The 14,549-nt window shown below is 35.7% G+C and overlaps 1 protein-coding gene across 5 annotated transcripts in view; it reads right to left on the bottom strand.

Moving 5' to 3' along the window:
* Positions 1-14,549, bottom strand: part of SESTD1 (SEC14 and spectrin domain containing 1) — a 151,453-nt gene that overhangs the window by 66,136 nt on the left and 70,768 nt on the right. For 4 of the 5 annotated variants that reach the window (XM_058440648.1, XM_032755261.2, XM_058440654.1 and 1 more), the window contains 2 exons: positions 10,475-10,583; positions 3,218-3,308 (listed from right to left, as the gene is read on the bottom strand). In XM_058440648.1, the coding sequence (XP_058296631.1) occupies positions 3,218-3,308; positions 10,475-10,583 (200 nt within the window). Of the gene's footprint in view, positions 1-3,217; positions 3,309-10,462; positions 10,584-14,549 lie in introns of those variants that run through there. The other variant, XM_032755263.2, reaches the window with a different exon arrangement.

Raw genomic sequence — 14,549 nt, 5'->3', positions numbered from 1 at the left:
TTCAGAGAGGCCTTCCTGTCTACCCTACCTAAAGTGGCATCATCTGACTCAGTCTCTTTTACTGCTGTATTTTTCTTCACAGCATTTATCGCCATGGGCTGTTACATTTGCTTAACTGCTTATTGTCTAACTCTTCAAGTAGAATATAAAATAATACAAATAAAACCTTCCCAATGGCAGGTACCTTATCTATCCTGTCACCCCTATATTTCCAGTGTTTATGACAAATGTCTCACATATATAATAGAACACATGCTATAAATATTTGTTAAATAAATGAATCCTCATTAACAAGTAGATCTCATTCTCTTAATTTTACAGGAGAGTAATTTGAGCTTCAGAGAAACAAAGTCACTTGTCTAAGACAACAGAGTTAAAAAGTCATTGAGCTGAATAGAAACCACCTCTGTCTGACTAAAGTTCTACTACACTACTTCATATGCTCTGAACCTGGGGTCAATACATTCTTTCCGAAAGGTCCAGATAATAAGTATTTTAAGCTTTGCAGGCCATAATGTCTCTATTGCTACCACTCAGTTCTGTCAGGATAGTATGAAAGCAGCCACACACAATATATAAATGAATGGGCATGGCTGAGCTCCAATAAAACTTTATAAATTCAAGGGCCCAACCTCTGTTCTAGACCATAAATTGCAGCACTGAATAATTATAATAATAATTACTATTATTACTATTCAGGGAAAAATGGAAAACCTTTGGAGGTAAACATGCACACATCATAAATCTAGCATCCTCTGCAACAACTGGATTGTGACTAAGGTAAGTAAAATAAATTCAATGGTATCAAAACTTTTATCAGAGGGGCTGGAAAATTTAAGATAAAATTGAGCTTTACTCATATATTGCCTTGTGGAAGATTATTATTTCAAAATCATTGAATATGAAAGCTGTGAGAAACAAGAGAAACCACACCCCTCATTTTAGAGAATACTAGTTATAGGCATTGTGGGGTCCCAAACAGCTGGTCCCAGTACCTTCCGAGATGAAAGCAATGAATGACTTCATATGTAGAAACTGTTTGACTAGAAGTAAAAAGGCCATTGCAACTTCTAAAAATGTTAACTATTAATAAATCCAAAAGTTGTTAAAATACCTATCAGAAAAGAAATCGCAAGAGGGGATTAAATCATCCATTGATTGTTCTTCAAAACTGCCACTGATCAAAGTCCAGTTCAAACAGCAAGTCCCAAACAGCTCATCTGTGACACAGTTGAATGACAGGATGAAAGGAAGAACACAAGGTCATAATTAATGGATATCTTACCTAATAGTTATTTTAACAACTTTCACAGAGAAGAGTTCATTCTCAAGGTTTGAAATATAAAAGTGCTGGAAGCACTTTTTTTTTCAAAGAAAAAGTTATTTTAGGACACCAATTTGTGCTCCCTTAAAAACTGATCCTGCAGAGGCTATGTCCTTTCTAACCCAAAGAGTGATTCTAGCCTGTAATCCCAGCGATTTGGGAGGCTGAAGCAGAAGGATCACCTAAGCGCAGGAGTTTGAGACCAGCTGCAGCAATATAGTCTCTACAAAATAAAAAAAAGTAGCCAGGTGTGGTGGCCCTCGCCTCCAGTCCCAACTACTCAGGGGGCTGAGGCAGGAGGACTGCCTGAGCCCAGGAGCTGGAGGCTTCAGTAAGCCATGCAACTGCACTCCAGGCTGAGTGACAAAATGAGTCCCTGACTTTAAAAAAAAAAAAAAAAAAAAAAAGGTGGGGTGGGGAGATTCTAATGATGAAAAGTATAAGCCAAACATTTAAGAAGAATGAGGCAATGGGCAGAAAATTCAGACCACCTCAGATACATGCCACTGGTAAATACACATTTTAAAATGGATAAAGTCAAGGCCTGGGGCTTACTTAGTCTATACTAAGTTCCAATTTTAAGTTATTTAAAATCCTTGAGCCTCGTTGACCTCTGTAAGGTTGTGAGGCCAAAATTAAATGAGATAATTTATATAGCAAGCTTAGCACAGTACCAGAAACATAATAAGCACTAAAACTAGAACTAAAACCTAAAATTACCACTTTGTTCCTATCCCTCGAATCCCTTTCTCCCAATTAACCTAAATAAATGATAAAACGTTAAAAACCATTCTCCTTAGTTATCATTTAAATTTTAAAATTATATACCTTTCCACAGAACCCTAAAGTAGCTACCTTATTTGCTGAATTCATTTAAAGTTCTTGATCTTTCTTTCAATATCACTGATACCCACTTAAGTGAATGTTTATGATTCCACGTTACTACCAACTTATGTTTCCCCTAGACTGGCCTGCCATCAGCTACTCTCATTGTATTTGCTTCATTATGAGCTATATTTAAGTCAGCGTACCTGTGAGGAAAGCCCTCTTTACTTTCATTTAAATTGGATAATTCAAATTTTACCTCTCTAGAAGCCCTTCTACAGAAGGCCAAGTGCATGAGAGCAATCTGCCCTCCGCGTCACTCAAATGTTTTACTTTTCCTTTCCAAATCATGTCTTCAATACCCTTAAAATAAATCAACAAATGTCTACTGGGTGCCTACTACATGCCAGGGGATCACATAAACATTCTGTGTAGAACATGAGGAAATATAAAACACAAGACTGGCATCAGATCTCAAAAAGTTTGTAATCGTAGATGTTTATTAAATGTTAATTTGTGAGGGGCTGAAATTCCTGAGGACACAGCTGTTAAGCAAGTTTCTTCTGGGCTACAAATAAATAAGATCATCATGAATCCTGATGCTTTATGTAAGAAATAGGGGACTAGAAGAGAAAGACATGCCAGAATCACCTGAGAAGTTTCTTCGAACTACACTTAACCAATCCTACCACCCACCTATAGTTTCAGAATGGGGTGCAAGAGGGAGAATGATACAGACACCAGAGCATGCAAAAGCTCCCAGGTGAGTCTCATCATTTCAATGCTCACACATTTAAAATCACTGGCCTCCTTTCTTAAATTACTTAAACATGACATATTATTTTCATTTACAAACCTATTAGAATAGAGTTGAGATTTACTTAACTGCTTAAATTCAAACCTAAGGAGTTGAATTTGAACAATCCAATAGTGATAAGTGCATTTTCACAACTCAGTCACTGCTAGGAAGCCAGGCACAGTCCAATAAATTAAATGCATTTGCCATTTTCACCAGGATCTGTTGCTGTAAAATAAAAACCATTTCCTGATAGACACAACCAAAATTACCTGTAGCATTACGACTACTGTTTTCACCACATTCCACTGTGATTTTCTGCCATCCACAATCACGGTGAATCCTCTAGCCTTACACTTCTCACTGAAACAAAACAAAATTACAAAGCATTAAAACAAGCTCCAGATTTCGTTCTTCACAATTCTAAATAAAGAAGGTTTAAAACTTAATCGCATATGGAGTAGAATTAATCTCACTTGGTTTAGTTTACATTGTCAATAAATAAAATTCTTGAGAGTATCCTTTCATTTTCTCAAGCAATTTATTTTTCTCATTTTAGGAAATGTTCACAATTTACAAACTAATGTGGCAAGAAAATTATTCTAAAAGCATAAAAATGTCTTAAAAAGTAAAGAAATAAAGGCAACATTCAAACAGTCCTACTAGTCTCTCAATTTCTTTGTCTGTAAAATGGGATCACAGTGAAGTAAGTTACTAATTGCCAAATGTGTTATATATTTCTTGTCTCACCTTCCTGCCAGAAGTATAAGATTTGTGAAGTGATAGTTCAAAACAGATAGAAAATAAAGTAAGTTATTAATAAACCACAATAATGGGCTTCTTAGCGTTCTTTTGGAGAAATTTAATGAGATGAGGTAGAACTTGCTGATTCAAAAGCTTGTACAGACCATGTTTAACCCACTTCTGCTCTCACTTTTGCATTCTCAGTCACTTGACCAGCAAAATATTATCTTTAGTGTTGGATTCCTGTATTACATTGAGTGATTTAAGTATTAACTAAACACTTCCCAGAAGTCTAACGTAGTAAAACGCAACAATTTCTGGAGGGCAAAACTCCATTCTAAAGGCCAAAACTACATACCTATCATTATTATTATTATTGTGTTTACTTATCAACTTAATGTAAGGATCTCAACTGCCCTCCTTCCAATACAGTAAATGGAACTACAGCTTTGCTTATCAGAGCAAGATTTTGGTAGTGAAACCTGTCCCCATTCAAACTGTTCCCAATTACATACATTATAGGAAAAAATAAACAGACCTTTTCCTGGGATTTAAATCCACCAACAGTTCAGGGGACTTTACTAGTCCTCCTCTTCTCCCTCCAAGCATGCACACTAGTTCCAAGAAGGATCTTGGAGAAGTCATGTCCTGTTCTACCGAGAAACAGTAAGATCACAAGAAATGAGGATGATATTGCTAAAAGTTTAGAGTGGGAGGGAACAGGCAAGGACAGAAGCTGAGCTTCCAAAGTAAACAAAAGAGTATTCAAGAGGTAAGGCAAACTGATGCATATGTTCACACAAAAACCTGCATATAAATATTCACAGCAGAATAATTCATAATAGCTGAAGAGTAGAAACAATCCAAATGTCCACCAACTAATGAAGAGAAAAACAAAACACAATATAACCAAACAATGAGACATTATTCAGCCATAAAAAAAGAATGAATTACTGACAGATGCTAAAACATGGCTAAACCTCGAAAACATTATGCTAAGTAAAAGACGCCAGACACAAAAGGACACACATTGAACGATTCCATTTATATGAAATGTCCAGAATAGACAAATCTAGAGACAGAAAGCAGATTAGTGGTTGACAAGGGTTAGGAGGGAAGAATGGAGAGTACTGCCAATGGGAACAAGGTTTATTTTGGGCTGATAAAAATGTTCTGAAATTAGATAGCATAATGGATGCACAACCTGTGAATATACTAAAAATCATCGAATTGTCTACTTTAAAAAGATGATTTTTATGACATGTGAATTATATCTCAATAAAACAAAAGTACTCTATTTTTGGATTTGCATCACAAGATAAAGGATCCACTAAATGTTCTTTGGGAAAAACTAAAGGTAAGGCCAATCCAGTGATCACTTGTGGGTTAGCAAAAGAAAATAAAAGACTTGCAGAGGGGGCTAGGCGTGGTGCCTCATGTCTCTAATCCCAGCACTTTGGGAGACTAGGGCAAGAGGATGGCTTGAGCCAAGGAGTTTGAGGCCAGCACGGGAGACCAGCAAGACTCCATCTCTATCTAAAAACAAATAAAAGACTTGTGGAGAGAAGCAACCCTGAAACACAATGACTATCTGTGGGCTCAAGTAATGAGGGGACTCCTGGAGTTCTCCACCAACAAAAGATCTAAGAAGACCACCATGACACAGGAGAGGATACAAGCCCAAGAGTGATCAGCTAGGCAGGGTAGCTGGCTGTTGAGTGGTCTGGAGTAGTGGCAACAATGCAGGGATTCTACCAATGCCTTTTTCAGGAAGGAGAGCTAAGACACAGCAGTCCAGGAGAGGGCCTTCCCACTAACAGAAATGTGCCACGTGCCATTCTCATAATGTGATACTTTCTCAACACTGGCATCTGTATCCCTGAGATGTAGGTTACACAACCGTTTTGTTAAATACATTTTATATAAGCAATACATTTATATTTCAAAGCACACTATAAATTAATCTGTACATTAAGACTAAGAAAGTAATGAAGCTTGCAAATACCATCTGTAGTGATCTTAAAGGAATAAAATACTCTAAATTTATCTTTCAAAGTACTTAGAAACACGCTTAACTCTGTCATATTCTCACATTTTACTAACACAGATAATGAAAATACACAGAATCCAAAGATAACTATTTCAAAACTGCCAGACCAAGTGGTCTTTCAGGTACTTGAAAGGAAATAGTTTTGTTTTTTGCTTCATCCCTGTAAGTGGAATGATGGCTTAAACTGCTTTTAACAACATATTTAATTTAGAAGCATGTTATACCCTTTATAAAGGGCCTGTTGTAAGACCTGAAGTGCCACTAATAACAAATTCCTATAGCCACTGTTAGCATGTTTATAACTATACTTTAAGAACAGTAATAGAAAAAAAAACCTAAGACCCAGCCTCCTAGTTCCTAGTCCAGTTGAGCCTTTCAAGGGTGACATAGCTGAGTTAAAACAGCTATGTAAAGTTGAAGCTGTCTAAACAGTCCACTCACTTTTGACACAGAAGACAATGTTAGTGGATTTCCTGGGGCCAACATCCTGCAGATCTTCACTCATTTCTTTGATTACAACTAAAGGCTCCTTCTCTTCCACTCATACAGCTCTGCTGGTACTTACATAATGGCACTAATTTCACTTATGCTTTTATTATAATTACTTGTTTACAATTCATCTTCATTAGATAATATGCTTCCAGAAAGCAAGAATGTTATCTTACAAATGTCTTGGCAGCTTCTAGCACTGTGCTTTAAATACAGAGGGCCTTTAATAATGTTAGATGACACACATCACATCACTCCTCAGACATGACAATAGCTTTCCATCTCATTCAGAATGGAAGCCATTGCCTGCATGGTCTTCCATGACCTGACTCCTGACTCTCTTCTGATCCCTCTCCCAGCACTGTGCTCCTCTCTCAAACTGTTCCAGCCACACTAGCCTCCTTGATGTTCCCAGAACATGTTAAACCTGCTCCTGCCTCAGGGCCTTTGCACTTCCTGCTCCCTCTGTCTTCAACGCTCGTTGATCAGATTCTGTAGGGTCTGCCTCTCCTTTCAATCATCTCTGGTAAAATAACATCTTATTTTGTAAAGTATCACCACTCTATCACTCTGACTCTTTTCATGCTGTTTTCATAGCACTCATGAATATCCAAAATACTGTACACTTAGTATCTGAAACACAAAACAAACTTACGGCCAACCTGTGTAGAAAAGAGTCAAGAAATGCTTCCATTCTCAACTGTGCTAGATTACCCACTTAAAATAGCTATATATCACACTTTGTCCCTGTGATTATTAAAAATAAGCACAAAGTATAAGAAATTGAGTAATTTCTTCTTATTTTTACGAGAATTTTGAAAAGCTATTATTATATTCAAAACGTTAAGAAAGTCATTGCACAAAAAAAACAATTTTGGACATCTCCTATTAGGAAGAGGCTACCTTAGCTAGCTACACTGCTGGAGATGTTGGCAGATGTTCACAGCTGGAAGGAGTTAAACATTAACAGCTGGAAGCTGGGAGACAAAAGCAGGTCACAAAAGAATGTAGATATTACCAGAAATGAAAAAACCTTTCTAGACACATCCTGGGCCTGATGTGCTAGGGTAAACTTAAAAACATTCCTAGGACAAAAAGAGGGGTGAAACATGGGAGATAACGTGATAAAACAAAGTACAATATTAGTTTTAGATTTTCTAAGTGGTGGACATATGGGTGTCACCGTATAATTCCTTTAACTTTTTTGCATATATGAACATTTTAATAAAATGTTGGGTTACGTTTTAAAAGCACTCCTGAGTGGTGGAAATTCTGAATGAAAAACATTGGTTTTAAGATCACACATCTAGTTAACTGCTCTCTAGCATCGCAATGGAGAGATCAAAAACACCTTCGCTCTCTAAGGAAATGGCAAGGTGGAAGTCAGTGTGGCGATTCCTCAGGGATCTAGAACTAGAAATACCATTTGACCCAGCCATCCCATTACTGGGTATATACCCAAAAGAGTATAAATCATGCTGCTATAAAGACACATGCACACGTATGTTTATTGCGGCACTATTCACAATAGCAAAGACTTGGAACCAACCCAAATGTCCAACAATAGACTGGATTAAGAAAATGTGGCACATATACACCATGGAATACTATGCAGCCATAAAAAATGATGAGTTCGTGTCCTTTGTAGGGACATGGATGAAACTGGAAAACATCATTCTCAGTAAACTATCGCAAGGACAAAAAACCAAACACCGCATGTTCTCACTCATAGGGGGGAATTGAACAATGAGAACTCATGGACACAGGAAGGGGAACATCACATTCCGGGTACTGTTGTGGGGTGGGGGGTGGGGGGGGCGGGGACAGCATTAGGAGATATACCTAATGCTAAATGACGAGCTAATGGGTGCAGGAAATCAACATGGCACATGGATACACATGTAACAAACCTGCACATTGTGCACATGTACCCTAAAACCTAAAGTATAATTAAAAAAAAAAAAAAAAAAAAGAAATGGCAAGTACGGATAAAAAGCTAACAGCCACGTTTGTTAATCCCAAAATTGTGGGAGGCTGATCCAAGAAAGCAGAAGGATAGAGTTTTCATGAATATTTGAGAAGGCCAAACTTTAGCAAAACAATCATAAGAAATAAAGTATCCAGGTATCTATTTTGCCTTGCTAGAATGAGTTCTTTCATATTGCTTCAACTTACACCTTCTCTGCTAGTTGGCAGGTACGCGTAGATATGCAGAAACTGATTCATCATTTACACTGGAGGAACATCATATGTACATTTACATGAGAAAGAGAAAGAGAAAACTTAAATAGTATAGGCTATTTTGCCTTCCACTGTACTTCCTGCTTATCCATGCCAGAGTGAACATCAGCCCGGAGATGTGTATGAATCTGCTAGTCTTTTAGCCTCCCTCAGTTACCCAGTGCCTCTGACAGGGTGAGCATCCTGTTGAACTCAATGCGATTCCAGTATACACAAACATGCATTTTCTTAAAACAAACCTAATCACAAGCCAACTATGTCTTCTGGAATTCAGTATGAATAACTTGCTCCAATGCTGAAGGAAAACCTAACACGTTCATGGAAAGATAATACAGTCTCTGATCCACCCTCAGGCATTTTTCAAGAGTAACTTTGACAATTAGGAGTTTTTGCTTTTCATTTGAACCTCAGAACTGGACTTCACATGAGATGCAACTACACTGAATTCTATTCACTTGAAGTACAAAAAGGCTCTAAATTGGTGTCAGGAATCGTGGACTCTCATCCCAGCTGTGCGACTCACTAGGTGTGAGATCTTGGGCAAGTAACCATAACCTCTGAGTTTCAATTTCCTCAACTACAAAATAAGGCAGTTGGCTCAGATGGCACTTGACATATTTATTAACCTTCTATGAATCCATCTATGAATTTTTTTTCATAATTTGTAAGCTATAAGCCTGGCTAACCATGGTTACCTAAAAAGCAGTTTGTTATCTAATGATGAACAAGTTAGCAATCCACAGCTTGGGGGATTAGCAAGATTATTGCTAATGCAATTAGCTAATGCTAATACTAATGCACTGACTACAGGTTCTCATCATTTTCACCCCCAGAAACTGAAAAAATTGAAAATTTTCACATGAAGACCTCTATTTCCACAATATTAAAAAAAAAAAACAGCAACAGAATCATTAAATTATAGAACACTATTGGATGCAGGTGCAATTAAAATCAGTTGTATTAACCCCATACTCTGCAAGGTGGTTTAAATGGAAAAAAGCTATTGTGTCAATAAAATGCAAATACAGGAAAAACATACAAAGAATTGTTTACTCTGATGAAAATGTTTAAAATTCACTAGCTAGAACTTAAGAGCAGTATATGAGATAGTCGTGTTCCTTTTTCTACGTCTACATTGTACACACACACACACACATACACACACACACACACACACACACACACACACACACACACACACACAGAAACCTGCCCTCATTTACATGCTTAATTGTAGTGGTTTACAAATCTGGTTGCACATTAGAAATACACAGGCAGCTTAAAAGACTTTTTAAAAATTCTGATAAGCAGGCTTCCCAAGAACAATTGGATCAGAATCTCTGGAAGTGAACCCCCCCATCATTAGAATTTTGAAAAAAATCTCCAGATGACTAATATGCAGTCACAGTTGTGCCTCAGTCCCAATTATGGGAGAAGCAGATGGGGAGGAAGCTTTATTTTTGTTGTTGAAGTCATGGGTAGACTAGGGCAAATAAAGAGGGTTAAGTTGGATCTTCACTGAAGAAATGTGAAAATTAAAGTTAAAGGCCCTTTAGATTAAAATATAAACAAACATTTTTGACATTTTTTAAAATAAAAATATTTATAAACTCCTAATAGCCTTCACTCACTCAATACATTAAAACCTGCAGACATATTTATATCAACATGGTGAAATAGCTTACCTAAATAAAAGATGTTTTCTACTGATTAAATTGTCCAATTTTCCTAAAGTTACATGATATAGATGCTTAGTTACTGTGTTCCTTAAAAGTTGACAATACATACATTTTGGAAATCTGTATATCCTTAAATTCATCAAGAGCATAAAATCAGCATTTTATCTGCAATGAAGTTATAAGTCATTGATTTTAGTATCTATAATTATAATTTCACTGTGAATAAAAGCAGATAAGATAGCAAAGTATACTTCAACAATAGAAAGAATCATTAGTAACTGAATGAAAACATACTGAGATTTAAGAAAAGACACCTTTAGAGTCACCTTGGAATGCTGAGTAGGTAGTCTAAGGTGACACTCAGCTCATCCATATTTGTCTGTTCGAGGCATAATGGAATTGTCAAAATGAGGCCACTCCGTCTGTCCTTTCCTCCTATTAAAAAAGAGATTTAAATTTAACATGTCATACATATTAAGGCATAATTTGAATAATCTATATTTGAATCCAATCTTACTAAAATAATGATAAGTTTAAGACATAATTTGGAAAATATCTAATGGCTACTTATAGATTGTAAATGTTTATGATAGTATAGGAGAATTACAGAAAATTTAGAAGAAAGGAAAAAAATTCACCCATGAAATCTTCACCCAAACATAGCAAATATCACTTTATTTAAATTTCTTCCATTTAGTGTGCTTAATGTAATCAATTCATCAAACACCTCTCATGTGCCCAGCACAATAAGTATTTGCAAGCAAAATAAAATAAATTTCCAATCAACCTAGGAAGAAAATATTTAGGTCATAAGAAATATGATAGTTTGTTATGTTCTATAAGATATGTAAAATTATAAAAAGAGATTTAGAAAATGATTAAGAGCTGCAGTAAATGTGAAAAGTTTCATTGAAAAGACTTGAGAAAAACAGAGCTGGGGGTATTGGCGTGTCTGTAGTCTCAAGTCCCAGCTACTCAGGAAGCTGAGGGCGAGAGTATCAGTTGAACCCAGGAGTCCAGTACTAGCCTGGGCAACACAGCAAGAGTGCATCGAAAGAAAGAAAAGAAAGAAGAGAGAGAGAGAGAGGAAGAGAGAGAGAGAGGAAATAAGGGAAGGGAGGGAGGGACGGAGGGAGGAAGGGAGGTAGGGATGGAGGGAGGGAAAGGAAAATGGGTAGAATTTGTAAACCAAGTCAAAAGAGTATTCTGTGATGAGGAATGATCTGAGTTAACTCACAAAGGTCAGACAGGCATATACTGTTTATAAGACAATAAAGATAAAGCCCTGCCCAGCTGAGAAGGGTGCGTGGGAACTGGATATTGAAGTCTGAAATCAAGGTAGTAGAATACAGTTACATTCCATGTACGTTCAAGTCCCTTTCAGTGTGCCAAAAGTATAATGTAACTTTTAAATACTTTTATACCCACATCATGTCTTTGGAAGTTTCCTACATGTTTGATTTTCATACTGAAACCCATCTTCTGACCAAACTGACATTTGAGATAATTTTAGAAGCTTAAAAAGCAGCAAATACTGAAAGAAACAATTCCACATGATCGCTAGACGTCTATCACTAAAAACTGAAAGGTGTGAAGAAAAAGACTCATATTAGTGACACAAGTGCAATTCATAACATATGAACCGTAAATGAACTTCTGTCCTCCATTAGGTCAACCATTACTGCTATCCAACCACTTTGTTTAATGTCAACAAATAACCATCTAAGGTCATTCAACTTACTAATCAATCAATATGACTTCAATTGCCTATTTTTTTGTTGAGAATATAAGGGTCATTTTTCAAAAAAAAAAAAAGTGGATTAACACAAGTGGTTTTCAAACTGCATCTCCTGAATGACTCTGTCGGTTTGAAAAAATTTTCTCTATTACTAAAAAAGTTTGAAAACTACTGGCTTAAATCATCAATGGTCAAGAGAGGGCGTTAATAGGAATAGGCTAAGAAGTCTTTCATTTACTCCTCAAAATTGCTAAGCTTTATCCATGCATTAAGCCAAGCCCTAAAAAAGGCTCACACCTGGACTATGGCACTCTGACTCACTGTAGAATTGTCTTTAGAAGATAAATTTAACATTCAGGGCTATATTTAAATCCATTCCCCCTCAGCTTTCATTCAGGGACAATAAAATAATCACTAGTGTAAAAGTACCAGAGGTGTGAAAGCCAACAGGAAAAAGACTTTCAAGATACTTATGGTCAAAAGCATCAAATGCTACACAGAGACAAGTGTCACAAGATGCAAAAATGTCATGGTAAAGATTATAAGAGAATAATAATGTCTACTATTGAAAAGAGTGTGAGAACACAGGCATTTTCACACACCCTTGGAAAAAATAGAAATTGAAACAATCTTCTTGGAGGGCAATCTGACAAAACCTAACACAAATATAAATGCATATTATCCTTATACCACTTCTACTTATAAAAATGCATACTGCTGAACTTGTACAAAACAGACAAAGCTTCCTAGGTATAGAAGAGAAAAACATGCACAAAGCTATGAATAAGAATATTTACAAAATCATCATTCATATCAAAGTATAAAATATAATATAGTATATATTAACATTATATATTGTATTTATATAGTATTATACATTCAATATATATTGTGTATATATAATATACACTATATAATATATTATATAGTGTATATATAATATACACTATATAATATATTAGTGTATATTATATATTGTATAATAGCAATATGTATTGTAATATACTATATATTACATATTGTATATATAATATACACAATATATAATATGGTAAATTATATATTGTATAATAGTAATATATATTGTATATACAATATACATTACATATCGTATATACATATATTACTATTACACAATATATAATATATATTACATATTGTATACTATATATTATATGATATATACAATATATCATATACTACATATTGTATACTATATATTGTTATATATTGTATATACAATATAGTATATTATATACAATATATAATACATACTAGGAAAACGTCAATTTATACAGAGACATAACATACTTTGAAAAAAGGACATTAGTATTATCAAGGCAATTAGGACAGGACATAAAAAAGAGTAACACAGAGAAAGCAAGATAATGCAGTCCAAATAACTCTGAGTTGGCAGAGCTACAGTATCTATACTAAATCATGTAGAGATTTACTCAATGATTCAAACTCCAGAAGATCACTACACCCAATGTACCATACATACATGCTCCCACTCATAGCTTCCCCTTGACTCATCTTAGCTGATACATACTTTGAGTTGATAACTGAAGATAAATTCAAGTGTATATAAACAGTTTTGAACAGCAAAGAGTGAAAACAGAATAATGAATATTAACTCCTCCAGTGTACTGAAACTTTCTCAGAGGAAGATGGAAGAAAAAAGCTAGAAGACAGTTATCATAAAAACTAATCATTCTGTATTTCAGAAACAATTATTTGGATGCCAGTTAGTCAATTATTAATTATTACATTTTCGTATAAGTGAGACATCATGACATCTACCTTGTAGGGGTCATTTCAATGAAATTACAGAACAGAATAAGTATCAGAAGACTGTATTTTCAGGGATTTTTTTTGTTTTTGTTTTTGTTTTTTTGAGACGGAGTCTTGCTCTGTCGCCCAGGCTGGAGTGCAGTGGCACAATCTCGGCTCAGTGCAAGCTCCGCCTCCCAGGTTCACACCATTCAGGGATTATTTTTATAGTTCATTCCTAGAGAGCTTTCTCCAAATGTGTAGAGCATCAAAAATCTTAAAGGAGGCTAGAGAAGAGTCAGATCACATACAATGGGAACCCTGTCAGGCTAATAGTGGACTTCTCAGGAGAAACATTATAAGCCAAAAGAGACTGGAGGCTTATTTTCAGCATTCTTAAAGAAAAAGATTTCCAACCAAGAATTTCACATCCCACCAAACTAAGCTTTGTAAGTGAAGGAGAAATAAAATCTTTTCCATACAAGTAATTCCTAAGGGAATTCACTACCACTAGACCAAAGAGATCCTTAAGGGAGTTCTTTAAACATGGAAACAAAAGAACACCTGCTACTACAAAAACACATTTAATTACACAGCCCACAGACCCTATAAAGCAACTATGCAATTGAGACTACAAAGCAACCAGTTAACGACTTCAAAATAGGATTATAACCTCACATATCAATATTAGCCTTTAATGTAAAAGGACTAACACCCCACTTAAAAGATACAAAATGGCAAGATGGATCCAAAAAGAAGATTTGGTCAAGCACAGTAGCTCATGCCTATAATCTCAGCAACTTGGGAGACTGAGGTAGAAGGATCACTTGAGCCCAGGAGTTTGAAACTAGCCTGGGCAATATGTAAGGACACCTGTCTCTACAAGAAAA

Source organism: Hylobates moloch, unplaced genomic scaffold (assembly GCF_009828535.3).
Source record: "Hylobates moloch isolate HMO894 unplaced genomic scaffold, HMol_V3 SCAFFOLD_1, whole genome shotgun sequence".
Taxonomy (NCBI): Eukaryota; Metazoa; Chordata; class Mammalia; order Primates; family Hylobatidae; genus Hylobates; species Hylobates moloch.
The sequence above is the reverse complement of the archived record's forward strand: the minus strand, read 5'-3'. Positions and strand labels throughout refer to the sequence as shown.